This window comes from Sebastes umbrosus, chromosome 2 (assembly GCF_015220745.1).
Source record: "Sebastes umbrosus isolate fSebUmb1 chromosome 2, fSebUmb1.pri, whole genome shotgun sequence".
NCBI lineage: Eukaryota > Metazoa > Chordata > Actinopteri > Perciformes > Sebastidae > Sebastes > Sebastes umbrosus.
This window is the reverse complement of record NC_051270.1, coordinates 3,081,610-3,097,755: the sequence shown is the minus strand read 5'-3', so window position 1 is coordinate 3,097,755 and position 16,146 is coordinate 3,081,610. Positions and strand designations below refer to the sequence as shown.

The following is a 16,146-nucleotide window of genomic DNA, read 5'->3' as shown; positions in this document are numbered from 1 at the left end:
AGGTGGAGCGAGAACGCGCGCGGTGTGTGAGTGAAGGCAAGCAGGCAGAGGAGCAGTCTGAACAGCGTAGCCACACGTGAGCGTGCATATGCGAGCGCACATGGGACACCGGTAGATTTCTACGTGTGAAAAGCTACAAACAGTCCCTTTAAATGTTGGTAATCATCAAACTGGTGTGGGTTGTTATACATGAGCCATTTCTGTTATGCAGCTACATTTCTTTATTTTTGCACAACATAAGAAAAGTGACATGTCTAAGTGTCAGGAAAACATATTGGCCAATCTCAGGTATTCTAATAATAATCCTAAAGGGTAGACTGGTTCATACTGGTCTATAGACCTAACAGGGTGGAACATTTGGTGCTCAGTCAGCCATCTCTCTGTGACGGATCCAGGTTAAGATAGCTAATCAAACATCTATTACATTTTTTTGATTGGACCAACTTTCTTCATAATTAACCGAACATGGTGGAGCTTAAAGAGCGTGACAAACAGATTAATATCATGAAATATGGGGGAAAAAAAGACGAGTGAAAGTTTATGCTCACTCTACTTTACTCTTTTAAATTCCCTCCCAAAAAAAAATCTGTCACTTCAGGGACACACAGAAGATGAAGAAAATTGTAAAACGATAGTTCTTCCTAATATATATATATATATATATATATATGTATATATATATATATACATATATATGCGTAAATATGCGTATTTTATTATTTTGTGGCTCATAGTTCTTGTAGAAGTTGATTACTTTGTTTGGAGACATGGTCAAATCAAGCGCATGTACCAAAAAAAGATATTTTAATGTGCATTATTCTCTGTTTATGCTATAAAGAAGAACTTAATCTATAATTTAAGCATTTGATATTTGATATATTTTAAAGAAAATATGAGGAAGTAATTCATGTGGACAGAAATGTTGCTGCATTACAGGAATGACTCACATCGTTCAGACTAAACAAGTTATTCTGTGTTTTTATTTACAAGAAATCATGAATACAACATTCATAGTTCATTCGTAGAAATCCAGGACTTTTGTACTTGCACATGAAAATAACAGTCATGACTCAAAAAACAAAACAAAAAATTTAATTAAATTAAATTAAAGTTGTACATCTTAGAAATTGTACATTTTTTATTGATCCTGCTGACAAACAGGCGATCAGAAAGACATAAAGGGCTGCAGACGTCACCTCCTTCCAGCTTCTTTGGAAACTTAATTCTACCACAAACAAATCCATAATAAACCTTTTCCCACATTCACCTTAAAACTCCCGAATGAGACTTGGGAGTTTTCTCTGAATTAGGTTGCAAAGATCTTTAAGTGATTTCCCTGAATGGACCTGATCCCATCCAGAACTGTCTCCTCACCTCTCTGTAAATACACACCTTTCTTTAAATACCTCTCTCCATACGGTCTGTAGTGTTTTCTCTCTGCTGGGCTCACCTCACTCGGCCCGCTGCTCTATTTAAAGCTCTTTGTTGTCACACTTTCCATTGCAGTTGATTAGAGCCGTGACGTGGACTCAGATTAGGATTTGACAGACTGGATTGCAGGTCGTCCTCACTTGTACAAATCTACTCGTAGAGTAGGGAGTCTTAATCCACGGTGTCACGGTGAAAGGTCTCAGGGTCTTTGTTAAAGGTTACAGGTCTTAGTGGTCTGTAGGGGGGTCAGGGAGTGACCCAGTGCCCCGCTGAAACCTTGTATGTCCTCTCAGAGACCAGACAGAGACACAGGGACATTAGGGAATTTAATTATCTTCACATATGTCACTGAAGAGTTATGGAGTTACATGATTGTCCATAGTTAATCACGATTAATCGCAAATTAATCTGTTCAAAATTAACCTTAAAGGGAGATTTGTCAAGTATTTAATCCTCTTATCAACATGAGAGTGGACAAACATGCTGCTTTATGCAAATGTATGTATATATTTATTATTGTAAATCAATTAACAACACAAAACAATGACAGATATTGATCCAGAAACCCTCACAGGTACTGCAAAATATGCTCAAATCATAACATGGCAAACTGCAGCCCAGCAGGCAACAACAGCACAACATCACTCACTTCCACGGTGCATGGAGAAGGGAAAAAGTCTGGAGAGGAAACACTTGTAGTGTGAAGAAATACTTTATTGTCAGACCAACACGTTTCGGCTTGTGGCCTTCATCAGGGTGTTTCATCATGACCCTGTATACTATTTATTTGTTATTGAAAATATGCAACATTTAGCCGGATGTTTTCAGACACTACTGATGTAAAAATATTACCTAATGGCATCAGAAAATATCAATAACAAATTCAGTTGTTATGTGATGAGTGACGTCATCTAAAGCAGTCAAATGTTTTTTTTACAAGCACTACATGAAATTGATTAACAAAACAGAGCGTTATTTTGTTATTGTCTATTTGCTTTTATTTATCTTTTAGTATTGGCCAATCCTCATCTATTTTGTTTTATTTATTTATTCATTTTGCTATTTATTTATTATATTTATTTTGTTATTTATTATTTCCTTTCTTTCTTTCTTTCTTTCATGTTGTTGGGTTTTCTGAAATTCATTGAATTCAAAGTCATAAAAAAACATAACAACATGATTTGCAAAGAGATGAATTTTAATGTAAATAATACAATGTGCAAAACAAAGAATCTTTTAATTATAAAATTATTATTTATTATTTATTATTTATTATGTGTAACTCAGAGAGTTATGTGTATGCAACAAACAAGCAGAACAAAGAAAAAATGAAAGAAAAATGTAACAAAACAGTTGATAACTTAATGCAATGAGTTAAATAAAGTCTGAGTCTTCAGGTTTAAACTATTAATTGTTTTTATTTTTCTGTGTGTCTCAACCTGCAGCTTCTGGTTCCTGAAGTTCATCACTCTGCTCGGGATGTGCACCGCGGCCTTCTTCATCCCAACAGAGTCCTTCCTGCACGGTGAGACACTGAATCCATACTGAGAGTTAATGTGATGATGAAGATGATGATGAAGGTGTTAGTGCATCTCCCTCTGAGTCCTACTAGAGGGCAGCAGAGACCTGCTCTCTCTCTCTCTCTCTCTCTCTCTCTCTCTCTCTCTCTCTCTATCTATCTCTCTTTCTCTCCTGGTCGACTCTCTGCTGTGAATTATTGGATCATAAATCTCTGCAGCTTGATTTCACTTTGTTTGGTAACAATAAATCTGATGGTGATACAAGCCTGAGATCACAGCTGATTTATGATCCACAGCTTGTTCTCTTTATGTCTCTGCTCTCTGAAATAAATCAAATTATATGGTTATTTCTTTTCTCTTCTCTCTCTCAGCTTGGCATTATGTTGGTGTGGTGGGAGGATTTGCCTTCATCCTCATTCAGCTCATCCTCATCACTGCTTTCGCACACACCTGGAACAAGAACTGGTGAGTCAGAGGGTCATACACATCAAATATTACATCACTTTATATGTTAATACACGACAGAGGACATTTCTGACATCTGGTGATAGATTAGATACCATAAAATGAATTATATGACACCGTCCACATACTGTTGTGTGCTTTTAGTCTGGTTTTGGTCTTTATAGTTGAAATTAAAAGGGAAGGGTGTCTCCGTGCACAAAACCAGCTCCATAGATGCTTTTCCCAGTTTGGTGTGGAAGAACTTGACCTCAACCCTCCAACACCACAAACTGTGAGCCAGACCTGTTCTCCCAACATCAGTGTTGGATCTCACTGATGCTCTGAATGAGAGTAAATCCCTGCAGCCGTGCAGGTTCAACATCTGGAGTAAAGACTGAAAGCAGCAGACTGGAGGCTGTTACAGCAGCAGATTAATGCTCATAGTTTTAGAATGAGATGTCGTCTAACCACATATGGGTATAATGTTTCGGGTGTCCACATACTTTTGACCGTATAGGCTACTTGACTTCATCACAATACTGCAAAAATATCGAATTGATTTGCTCATTGTTCACAATGGTCCAAGATACTGTGAATTACTGGATACGTTTCAGTGATGATCAGTCACAGGTGGACATTGCTTTATATCTTTAGGGGTCACAAGCCAAAAAGGTTGGTCTAATTACCAGTGGTGATAATAAAGGAACTTTGTCGCTACATGACTCTAAAGTTTGAGGTGAAGGAAACGTATTGTGGCGGCAGAAAAGGTTCAGTAGTTGGCTGGTGGGAGAGGTGATTTAAAGAGGACATATCATGAAAAATTCACTTTCTCAGTGCTTGTGTTCATACATCTGGGCATCTGGAGTTCCTACCAACCCACAAACTGTGACATAAGACAACCCAGACAGTTTTTTTTGTGGGCCGTCAGATTTGGCTCCTCTTCCTATGTCACATGCAGGCTCATTAGAATATATCGCCCACAGCTTGAGAACAATACTTTTGCAAAGGTGCACCATATTTTCCCCGCCAGCCAATCAGAGCAGACTGGACTTTTTCAGGAGGGGGGTCTTAAAGAGACAGACGCTAAAACGGAGCGTTTCAGACAGAGGGTGAATACAGGTATATTCTACGACGGAGTATTAGGGCGATATTGAGGGGAAAAAAATCGGAGATTTTGAGAATAAAGTAATAATATTACGGGAAAAAGTCATAATTGAATGAGAAAAAAGTCATAATATTTCAAGAAAAAAAAGTCATAATATTTCAAGAAAAAAAAGTCATAATATTTCAAGAAAAAAAAGTCATAATATAACGAGAATAAAGTTATAACTTTATGAGAAAGAAAATAATTTCCTCCTCCACAAAAGAGGCAGTTTCCCCATCAGGTCCATGTGGCTCTGTCTTCTTTTCAAGGTCCTGATACTGATGATAATGTGGTGCTGATGTGCCAAAAGATGAAGTATTTCATTGTTTGTGAAACCTAAACTAAAGTATAACTTCACAAGGTGCTCCACGTTCCTCATTTTCACACGCTGCTCTATTTCCCCTCTAAAATAACACGTAAAATTACTACTTTATAATATTCTGACTTTATTCTCGAAATCTCAGATTTATTTATTTTTCCTCAATGTGGCCCTAATACTCTGTCGTAATATTCAGACGGACACTATGAGGAAAATAAAATCATGTAAACATGTTCTAGTAGAAACCCAAAATACAAGTATGAACCTGAGAATGAGCACGATATGACCTCTTTAACAGACATCATGTATCTGCTGCGTACTGGTCAACATGTACAGTTCATTCATTCATATCGTCGCTGTCCAGTGAAAACTATGAATCTCGGCCAGGGCGTCCCCAGTTTGTGTCCAGATGGGGACCTCTGCTGCATGTCGTACATCGTCTCTCTCTTCCTTTGTTTCCTATCATCTCTTTGTCTGTTTGCTTTTAAACAATGCAAAATAATAATTCTAAAATAATGAATAACAAAATCATAAACAACTGGATTATCTGAAACAATACATTGTCATAAAATAGAATTGTTTTCTTTGCTTGTGGAGACATTTTGGAGATACGTGGTTCTCAAAGGACAGTGATAACATGTTACCATATGGGCTCTCACTGCTTCTTATATATAATACAGTACATATACACATAGAGACTACAGCCTGGTTCACATCTGGAGAAGAGAGTCTCTCTTCTACGCTGGTGATGACGGATTCATCTGGTGTCCAGCCAAACTGAGTAAATCATACAGCCTGACATCAGCAACATCTGTCCGCTCCGTCCCAACATCTGGAACTCTGGTTCTATTTTCAGTTAGTTGTGGATTTAATTTTTATTTATTGGTTTGCAGTTTTACTCCAGTGGTGATTTTTATTTCACACTTCCTTCATTCGTCTTTCTTATTTTCTATAATATATTATTTATTAATTCACTTCAGTCAGAGACACGTTAAAGAAGGAATTGATCATTTATTGCAAATGGTTATAGAATCAGATTTTGCGGAAAGGTTTTGCTCTTTGAATTGATTAATTGTTTGATCCATGAAAACAGCAAGAAAATGTCCATCACAACTTCCTAGAGTCCAAGATGATGTCTTAAAATAGCGACCAAAATATTCAGTTTAGTTATTTATTTGTGCATATAAATAAAAATAAAAATAAAAATAAAAAAACAAAAGAGAAGAGATATACAATAACATGAATAAATGCAAGGGTGGGTTGCAAAAAAAAAACGTGAGGGCTTGTAAAATTAACCCACCTAACACTGAAATTAAAGACTGTATTACATTTAAAAACATAAATTAAATATCTGTAACATATCTGAAAGAAAGAAAAAAAAAATACTATTTCCAAACAAGAAAGGTTAGAGATAAAAAGACAGGAAGTTTACTATCATATATGACAACAGAAAAGCATCAAAACAGACATTTGAGAAGCTGGAAACGACAAATGTTTGGCATTTTTGCTTAGAAAATAAATACAAAATACATTTTATATTTTATTCAAAATATTTTCTGATCAGTAAATCGACTAATCAATTAATCGACTAATCATGGCAGCTCTAATTAAATATTTTATAATAATAAAGAGTCAACAATAGCAAAGACTTCAGTGGTCAACGCTCCGTTTGTTTCTTTATTTGTTTGTTTTTATGTTTGTTTACTTGACATCTCGTCCTCTCTGCGTCGTCCCTGTCATGTCCTCATTCGTCCAGCTTGACTCGTCCCCAGACAGCCAGCTTGTCCCAGATGTTAATTACTGCGTTCCAGCTGTTGTTGTTGAGCCGTCAGTCTCTCTCTCTCAGCCACTTCTGAATTGTGACACACGGCAGAGTTGTAGCTACAACTAAGAGGATTTATTCATTCAGGACCTTTTCCAAAGCAAACACACATAAAATAGAAATCCTCTTATTCCGTCTGCAGTGGGAAAGACTAAAGTCTACTCTGTCCCTTCTGGGTTTGCAGGTCAGAAGACAACCTGCTCCTCTTTGTGTATACGTGCTTTTCCTTTTTACAGCTCCAACACTCAATGGTCAGATTTCTGCTAAACGCCTCCACATCATGAGCTTCATGGTGTAATATTTGTCTCATTATCTCCTGTAACTTCTTAACTTCAGTGCTGTGCTTTGTGCACTTTGTTACTTCGTATGTTGAAGTCATTGTCAGAGAAAGATAAAGACGAAAAACTGGACTTTTAGACCCACAGTGTAGAAACACATGGAGTTTGTTGTGTGGGCTGTTGACAGATTTTTAGCTGTCAGATTAAGAAAAAAAAAAAAATAGAATTACCGCCTCACGTTTGTTTGCCTCCGTCAACCAATCAGGTTGCAGTTTACATCCGCGTCTGTCCAAAATAATCATCACTTCATCATTCTATCCTGTTAGACATTTGTCATAATTAGTGTATGAACTCTTGAGTTACGGCCAAACATGTGTTTTTATGAGATCACAGTGACCTTTAACCTTTGATCTCCAAAATCTAATCAGTTCATCTTTGAGTCCAAGTGGATGCTTGTACTCAGGACATTCCAAGAGATATCACGAGAATGGGACAGACGTGAGGTCACAGTGACCTTGACCTTTGACCTTTGACCACCAAGTTCTAATCAGTTCATCTTTGAGTCTGAGTGGATGTTTGTCCCAAATTTGAAGAAATTCCCTCGAGGCGGTCCTGAGATATCGTGTTCATAATAATGGTGCAGACGGATGGACAACCTGAAAACATAATGCCTCCGGCCGCGGCTACAGCCGGCGTGGAGGCATAAGAATCTGACTTGATAACTCGTAGTGACCCCTAATCTCTATAAACAGATATCTGCATGAATGCCAAATCTGTAGACAACGGGACAAGATTTTAGTAGCCTATCGGAAGTAGTTTCTGTTTTGTAGTCCGAGTAGTATTGACAAGTCATGTTGGAGCAGGCTTTGGTTGAATGCAGGTAAACAGTCTGTCTGGAGAGCAGAAGAGGAGGAACGCATTGGCTGGAATGCAAACTGGGGACCCACCGGCTATCGTCTGATGATGACTAACGTCATAGACGGCGTCTCTCAACTCCATTCTCGCATCTCAGATGCTAATCAGACTGTAAACGATGACGGTGTACGGAGAACGGAGGATGTCTTTACCCGGATAGCCGTTATCCGAACCCGATCTCATGGGAAGGCGTATAAATAGCACGACATTAAAAGGACATTACTTGTGTCATGAGAACGCATTTTAGTCTTTCGTTTTTCGCATGTCATTTGTACGCCATGCAAAACTACTTAGTTAGGTTTAGGAAAAACATCATGGTTTGGCTTACAATAAGTCACAAACGTCACTAAATCAAATAACTCCACAACACTTTGAGACATGAAGATCAGTCTCCTGGTTGAAAGTTCTGTGTTTGTTGGACTCATCCACCTCTCCTCCCGACCGACCACCAGAAGCGGTCTTTCTCAATTGTTATTTTACATCACTTACTCTGAGCGTGGCATATTTACGTGTGTACATTGCAGTCAGTACAGACTACATGAAGTGCAAATGACACACCAAAAGCAAGAACGTCATCCATATTGCACGCAAAATGACTTGCTAATTACGTCATTAGTCATTCCTGCGCCATTTAGTGTGACTGGGCTGGTTATCCAGATATCCACTGGCTACATTGGAACCCCAGAAATATTGTCCATTGCCCCCAGAGGCTAAATCGGCATCAGGCCGATAAACTCAGCAACACATAGACTGCACCAATTTCTATTTGAATTTTATCACTTTTATCAAAACAGTTTGAAAGATGTTTTAATTGCATAACAAATCTACACATTGTGACTTTAAGATGCAATCAGACTGCATGAATTCTCATTTTGGAAAGGAGCTCTATCAACGCAGACATGTGCCTGATTTTTTTCTGTTCCACTAAGTTCATTAATCTGAGAAAAACAAGGAAAATGCTCATAAAAATATTAAGAAATCATCTTGATTTGCACCATAAATAAATCACTTGCGAACTAAATCTATGGCACCATTTATTGAAATTTGCGAACAGGTTTTTCTGATATCAAACAGCTCTAAAAACATTCAACCCCCTCTGTGAAGATAACATTATTCTAACACTTCAGGTGTGTTTCTCTGACAGAGATGAATATGTGTGATGTGTGTGGTGAATCTGAAACGCTCCGTCTGTCCTCGCCTCCCTCTCAGGTTGACCGGAGCAGCAGAGAACAAGCGTTGGTATCTGGCGGTGACGTGCGCCACCCTCTTCTTCTACACCATCGCCACCATGGCCTTCACCTTCATGTACAAGTACTACACGCACCCCATCGCCTGCCACTTCAACAAGGCCCTGCTGTGGATCAACCTGGGCCTCTGCGGCCTCATGTCCTTCATTGCCGTCACGCCGTGCGTGAAGCAGAGTGAGTCGATGAAAAAACACACTCGCACGTCTGTCTGTCTGTCTGTCTGTCTGTCTGTCGTCGCACCTCGGCGGTGGAATAACACTTAAGTCCGTCTACAGCTATGCAAACATCCCCCCTGTTGAAACCAGAGCTGCTGCAGATAATAATAATTAGATGTAATATCATCTGGTTCTCCCTTTAAAGCATCCTGCTCTGTCTGCACACGTCTGGCTTACAGAGGTGGAACAATGTACATTTACTCATGTACTGTACTTAAATACATTTTTGAGGTATATTTACATGAGTATTTCCTTTTTATGCCACTTTATACTTCTACTCCACTACATCTCAGAGGTAATATTGTACTTTTTACTGCACTACACCTGTCTGGAAACTAGTTACTTTGCAGATTAATGAGTTCATTCTTGACCTTGGAAACAATCTCACCACCAGGTCCATTTAGTAGCTCTTCTGGGGGCTTTTGATCATATCACATGATCTTCATCAGCAGATGGATTTTGCCCAGTTTTGTCCAGTTGTTGTAGAAATGTATAATAAAAAAACAAAAGTATGTAGAGTTTAAGTTAACCTTCAGTTGATCTGAATACAGGATATCAGGTTTCGACCCTGTAGGGTAAAAAAATAGCTTGTATTTTATTTATTATATTATTTGTAGGGCTGTAATTATGATTAATCGCACAATTTCTTTCTGTTCAAAATGTACCTTAAAGGGAGATTTGTCAAGTATTTAATACTCTTATCAACATGGGAGTGGGCAAATATGCTGCTTTATGCAAATGTATGTATATATTTATTATTGGAAATCAATTAACAACACAAAACAATGACAGATATTGTCCAGAAACCCTCACAGGTACTGCATTTAGCATAAAACAATATGCTCCAATCATAACATGGCAAACTGCAGCCCAACAGGCAACAACAGCTGTCAGTGTGTCAGTGTGCTGACTTGACTATGACTTGCCCCAAACTGCATGTGATGATCATAAAGTGGGCATGTCTGTAAAGGGGAGACTCGTGGGTACCCATAAAACCCATTTACATTCACTGATCTGGAGGTCAGAGGTCAAGGGACCCCTTTGAAAAATGGCCATGCCAGTTTTTCCTCGACAAAAAGTTTGGGGCGTCATTTAACCTCCTTTGCGACAAGCTAGTATGAGATGGTTGGTATCGATGGATTCTTTAGGTTTTCTAGTTTATATGATAACAGTATCTTCACTCTTCACACAAGTTGCGTTAATGCATTTAAGAAATTAGTGGCGTTAAAACGTATTTGCGTTATTATTGCATTAACTTTGACAGCCATCATCTTTTCTCTACTAGTTCATTGAAACAATGAAAATTACGCAGCGTTTCATCCAGATGTTTTAACAAAATAAACACAAATTCCTGACATTTTCTTCTAAAAAGTTCAAACCAAATATCAGGAACCTGATTAACATATAAATGTTAAAGACTCTCTGAAAGGAACCTTATTCCTTTATCAATTCTTCTCCCGTCATTAGTGTTACTTGTACATTGATACACTGAGTTCATTTACAGTTATACTTGTTTAGATATGATAAAGGACTAGAGTACGTTCTCCACCACGGCCTGCTTGTGAAGTGTGTGTGCATCAGTGTGTGTCTTGGGGGGTATTAAACATTATAGTGTGTATTCTGACTCTCTCTCTCTCTCTTTCTTTCTCTCTATAGAGCAGCCTCGGTCGGGGCTCCTTCAAGCCTCCATCATCAGCTGTTACGTCATGTACCTCACCTTCTCTGCGCTGTCCAGCCGCCCTCCGGAGAAAGGTACGCTAACTAACCAGACACAGAGCAGATCTCTACAGCTCCACTGGGTCTCTGTCCAGTGTTAACACTGACACACAAACCTCTAACATGAGCACACTTATGGAGGATTTTTAAGGTTATTTTCTATGTTAATTAAAAGAGAAACATTTGGTACAGGAAATGCATGCAGCCCACTTTACTTGCAATCCTTTCTTTTGATTATTTACATGACTTTTGTATGTACTTTTTTTAAAATCTCACCTGCACAACGTGCTTCTTTTTTGTGTTTCTGCTGCTTTGTTTTATTGTGCAAATACATAAATCAAAACCAAATTAACTCAACTCAACTATTGCAGGAGATCGTGTCTCGAAAGTAACCCACAAGTTGTGAAAACTCTCTCGAGACTCGCAGAGTTTTGCAACTTGTGGGTTACTTTCTTGACACAATCATTGTAGGTTTAAGTTTTACTCATTTCCCACAAAACTTATGTCTTTAGCATGTTCAGATGTACAAATGTTATCTTGTTATGTTGTTGTTTTTTTGCTGCAAGAGCAAAGATTTGAGGACAAAGAATTGCAAGGAAATTACTGTTTTTCATATTTCTGCTTTCTCTGCTGAGTTGCAGTGGAGATGTAATAAAACAAAGAACAAAATGAATACTAAAAAGACTGCCGAAGCCTCGTATTAGCTTAACCTTTTGCATTGTTGCACAGAACGACGACTGTGGATTTTATTCACCATCTTTTACTATGACTCTTCAAACAAGTTCTTATCCCAAATCGTCACATACTGACACTTTGTCAGACCCCTTGGCGTCACTTTACGGTTGCAGTAAACACGTGATTAATGTTGTGAATTAAACAAAAACACTTTGTTTGGGCTTGAGATTACGATGTTTGTACAGTGAAAATGTGACTGGAAGTTGTGAACACGGGACACGAGCAGCGCTCTCCTGGATGAAATCTGCCTGATGTGTCTCTTTCGATATTTTTAAACTACATCACCACACTCCCGGCGCACGTTCTCTGAGCGTTTACTGTTGCCGCGGATGGGTTTAGTTAATGGAACGCCTGGTGCGTCTCATACCGCCGTTAAAGGGTTGCCTTGTGTGCATCACTATGAAACGCCGCCTGCCGTGATAAAGCGTGGTATTTGATGCCCTGTTCATGAGAACTGGCTCTTAGCCAGCATGGATTGGAGGAATGATAACAGCAATCAGTCACTTTCAGTGCAGACGTGTGAACTGATCTAGACTTGAAAACAATCTGAACCTCTCCTTTATTTTCACCACCAGATAAAAACCTCTTATTGTGAAATGTTTGTTTGTATCTCATCATCCTGTCCTACTTAAACTTAATACTGAAGAGCCCCCCCCCCCGCCATGATAAAATCCTCTATAATTTGCCTTTACTTTGCTCATAATGACTCACCTGTTGGCTCCAGGTAAGACAAAGAGCCTCCACATGACTGAGACATTAGTGCCGAGGCTTGTCAAAGGCCCCCCGTCTTATCCGGAGTTTACATCGTAATGGCACGCATGCAAATAAAGACGTACACACACACACGTATACACACACAGAGATAATCTGGGATGAGATGTGCTCTGACATGCTGGGCCTGCTGGGCCGGTGGCCTGCTGGGCCGGTGGCCTGCTGGGAGGGCAGACAGAAGGATATTTGTTTCACATTCCTCATGGATCCATTGACAACATAATAACAGGAATACGGCGAGGCAGCGTCATTACACGTGTTCTCTCACACAGCCCGCCCTGTTCAACAGATGCATTGTGTATGTCTGCCGGTAAAGAGTGATCTATACGTCTTCATTATACGGCTGAGGAAAGGTCGGACTACACAAGAGGTCAAAGGAAAAACACACAACAAAACACAGCAGCTGTTCACGGTTTGTTGGTGTATTTTTCTTATTCTTGTCCTTTAACTGGATATTTACACCTGTCATAATGGCAGGAAATGTTTCTGAGATGTAAAACATCATCAGGTGTTGGTGTCAGATTTAAAGAGGGTGGGCTACTTCCTATAGCTATCATGTTGCACCTTTCAACAATTCAAAGCAGAAGCAAAGAGAAAATACATTTCCTTCAAAACATATTTTGTTTAGTTGTATGGGAACATCATTTTATGAGAGACTGGGTCGTCCGCAATGCATCTTTACAGGCCGCGGCTCATTGGCTGCAGTTCATTTTGCTGCTGTATGTTGGAACAAAAGGTAATTTGAAGACATCACACAGACTCTTTTCGCTGGTTTCTAATGTTTTATACGTATGTGGTGATACTGATTCCCCAGATTTCAGATGATTGGGAAGAAGAAGCCTGAGAACCAGTTCACAAAATAACAAAATAAAGCCTGCAAGCACAAACTCTTTTCATGAACAGCACTAAGATCAAAATCACCCTCAATCAGAAAAGTTAAGACAGCAAAGAAAGTCCAAAAGATCAGACTTTCTGGCTGAAATGAGGTCAGCATTACAGTGAGGACGGATCTGAATGACCTGAGTGTGAAGTTCCTCACCTCTCTTAAGCCCTAAAGAAAGGGGCATCGTCACACTCTGATTGGCCGAGAGGGAAAATGCACCAAGCTGCTCTTAATTGTTAATTAGGAGCCATCAGTCCCTCACACCTTGAGCATCAGGTGATCTGAATAAACCTCCAATTAACTCAGGGGAGTTGTGGCATTCAGCTAAAATTATATGGGAAAAGAGAAATGACAGCAAGTACCAAAGAATGACAGACTGCTACATATATAGACCATGGATGGATCCATCCATCCATCCATCCGCAACCGCTCATCCCGTTAGGGGTCGCGCTGGAGCCGATCCCAGCCGACATTGTCTGCATGCACAACCTACATGTCTTTGGACTGAGGGAGGAAACCGGGGTACCCGGAGAAAACCCACAATAACACGAGGAGAACATGCAAACTCCACACAGAAGGACTCAAAGCCGGATTCAAACCTGTGACCCTCTAGCTGAGAGACTCCAGTGCTAACCACTGCACCACCGTCCAGCCATAGACCAAACTATTGATCAATTTATCAAAAATATCTGCAGATTAATCAATGAAGCAGTCTAGTTGCAGTCCAATCAATTCAAATGGTGACCCAGAATCATCAAAACATCCATAAAAACATCTCAAACCACTCATACAACTTAATACTAAACATAATGCTAAACAGCTAACGGTGCTAGCCACAGCCTGAAGCTATGTATTTAGCGGTATTGCATCAAAAATATGTGTTCATTTCTGCTGTTAAGTTGGGCATTTTAACATTGTGGTCTGTGGGGATTGACGTGCTTTTGGAGCCTCAAGTGGCCATTCGAAGAAATGCAGTTTTTGGCACGTGGCTTCATTTCTCAGTGCCAGAGTTTGCCGCTTGCTTAAAACCCCATGAGTCCTCTGTGGTCCACACCACAGACTGGATATAAGAAGTCAACGTAGTCACCGTGACGTCACCCATTGGTTTGTGGACTGCCGTTTTGAAGCCTTTTGACCGTCACCATCTTGTTTTTTTTGCAATCAGAAGTGACACGAGAGGGCGGAGCTACGTACAACCGAACGCTGAATAAGACATCTACAGGCGACCAAAAAGGTTATAATTAACTTTGATGAAGTGAAACCACACTGTGAAAGGGTTAAAGTTGTAAGACGAAAACACGGACAACTCCCAGAGAGGACAACGCCGTGGTAGTGACCGGTCAATCAGCAGGTAGCCCCGTCCTAAAGCATCCCCTGCTTTATGGTCTATTTGACTCTAAATGGGACCATAATTTACTAAATGAACATCATGCTGCATTGAAGAAGACTTGAAACTAGTGATTGAGACCATAAACTCATGTTTACAATGTTTACTGAGGTAATAAATCAAGTGAGAAGTAGACTCATTTTCTCATTGACTTCTATACGATTAGACTTCTTTTAGCAACCAGAGGAGTCGCCCCCTGCTGGCTGGTAGAAAGAATGCAGGTTTAAAGCACTTCAGCATTCACTTCACTTCTTTAATATCCCTCCCTGGCGCTCCCAAATCTTGATAGTTATTTAAGTTATTTCTACTCTCCTGATTTCCTTTGTATCTATCATGCTGTCATCCACAGAGGCGTCCTGTCTGCCTGTGTGAGTCTGTGTGGGTGTACAGTATATGAGTAGGTGTGTGTGTCAGAGTCCCGGGGCAGCGCAGGACATTGTAGCAACTTGTTGAGAAAATATGCACACCGAGTCGGTTTTAAAAACACCTTTTCACCACCGCAGACTCTGAAATCACACACACACTCACACACACACACATACACACACACACACACACTCACACGGCTCTGTAATATTTAATTTCCACCTACTGTTGCTGAGTTTCCTTTCTCAGCCGATTTAATTCAGGTGTTCGTCACCTGTCACGCTCACACCTCCAGGGGAGAATCTGTGTGTACGTTCTAGACAAAGAGATCCATCCTCGTTACTGTCTCCTGAGGTCCGTGTTTGCCTAGACTGTCCCCGGAAGGCTTATTCTGCTCTATGACCTCACCATGACAAACACACACACACACACACACACACACACACACACACACACACACACATGGTAATCCTCGTGTTTCTGAGAGGAAGAATTAGTCTGGAGTTCAACTGAAAAGACAACTCAAAGTGCAGGACATGTTCTCTCCACCCTGACGACTCTTGACCTGAGTGTGTGTGCATGTGTGTGTGTGTGTGTGCGTGCATGTGTGTGTGTGCGTGTGTGTGTGTGTGTATAATACAGTCTGAGTCCTGTAATTAGCCAGTGTTTTCACTGATTCCAGGTCCCCCCCCCCCCCACCAACACCACCACCACCACACAAACGCAAACCTTCTCTCAGGAATCTGCAGCCGGCCCTGTTGTTGGAGGTTGGGCTGGATTTGTGAGTGTTAGTGTGTTGGTGCACATGCATGCACATGTGTGAGCATACAGTACATATTTGTGAGGACTCGTGTGTTCTTACACCACAGAGTGTCCAGAGGGTGAGTCTGTACAGAGACAGAGAGACCCAGAAGGGAAAAGTGCAGCTGAGACCCCTTTTTTTTTTACGAGAA

At 40.0% G+C, this 16,146-nt stretch overlaps 1 protein-coding gene across 1 annotated transcript in view; it reads left to right on the top strand.

Annotated features, from left to right (window-relative positions):
* Window positions 1–16,146, top strand: part of serinc4 (serine incorporator 4) — a 31,264-nt gene that overhangs the window by 8,919 nt on the left and 6,199 nt on the right. Inside the window, exons 4-7 of the mRNA XM_037794405.1 lie at window positions 2,877–2,956; window positions 3,323–3,416; window positions 9,083–9,294; window positions 10,992–11,087. Of these exons, the coding sequence (XP_037650333.1) occupies window positions 2,877–2,956; window positions 3,323–3,416; window positions 9,083–9,294; window positions 10,992–11,087 (482 nt within the window). The remainder of the gene's footprint in view (window positions 1–2,876; window positions 2,957–3,322; window positions 3,417–9,082; window positions 9,295–10,991; window positions 11,088–16,146) is intronic.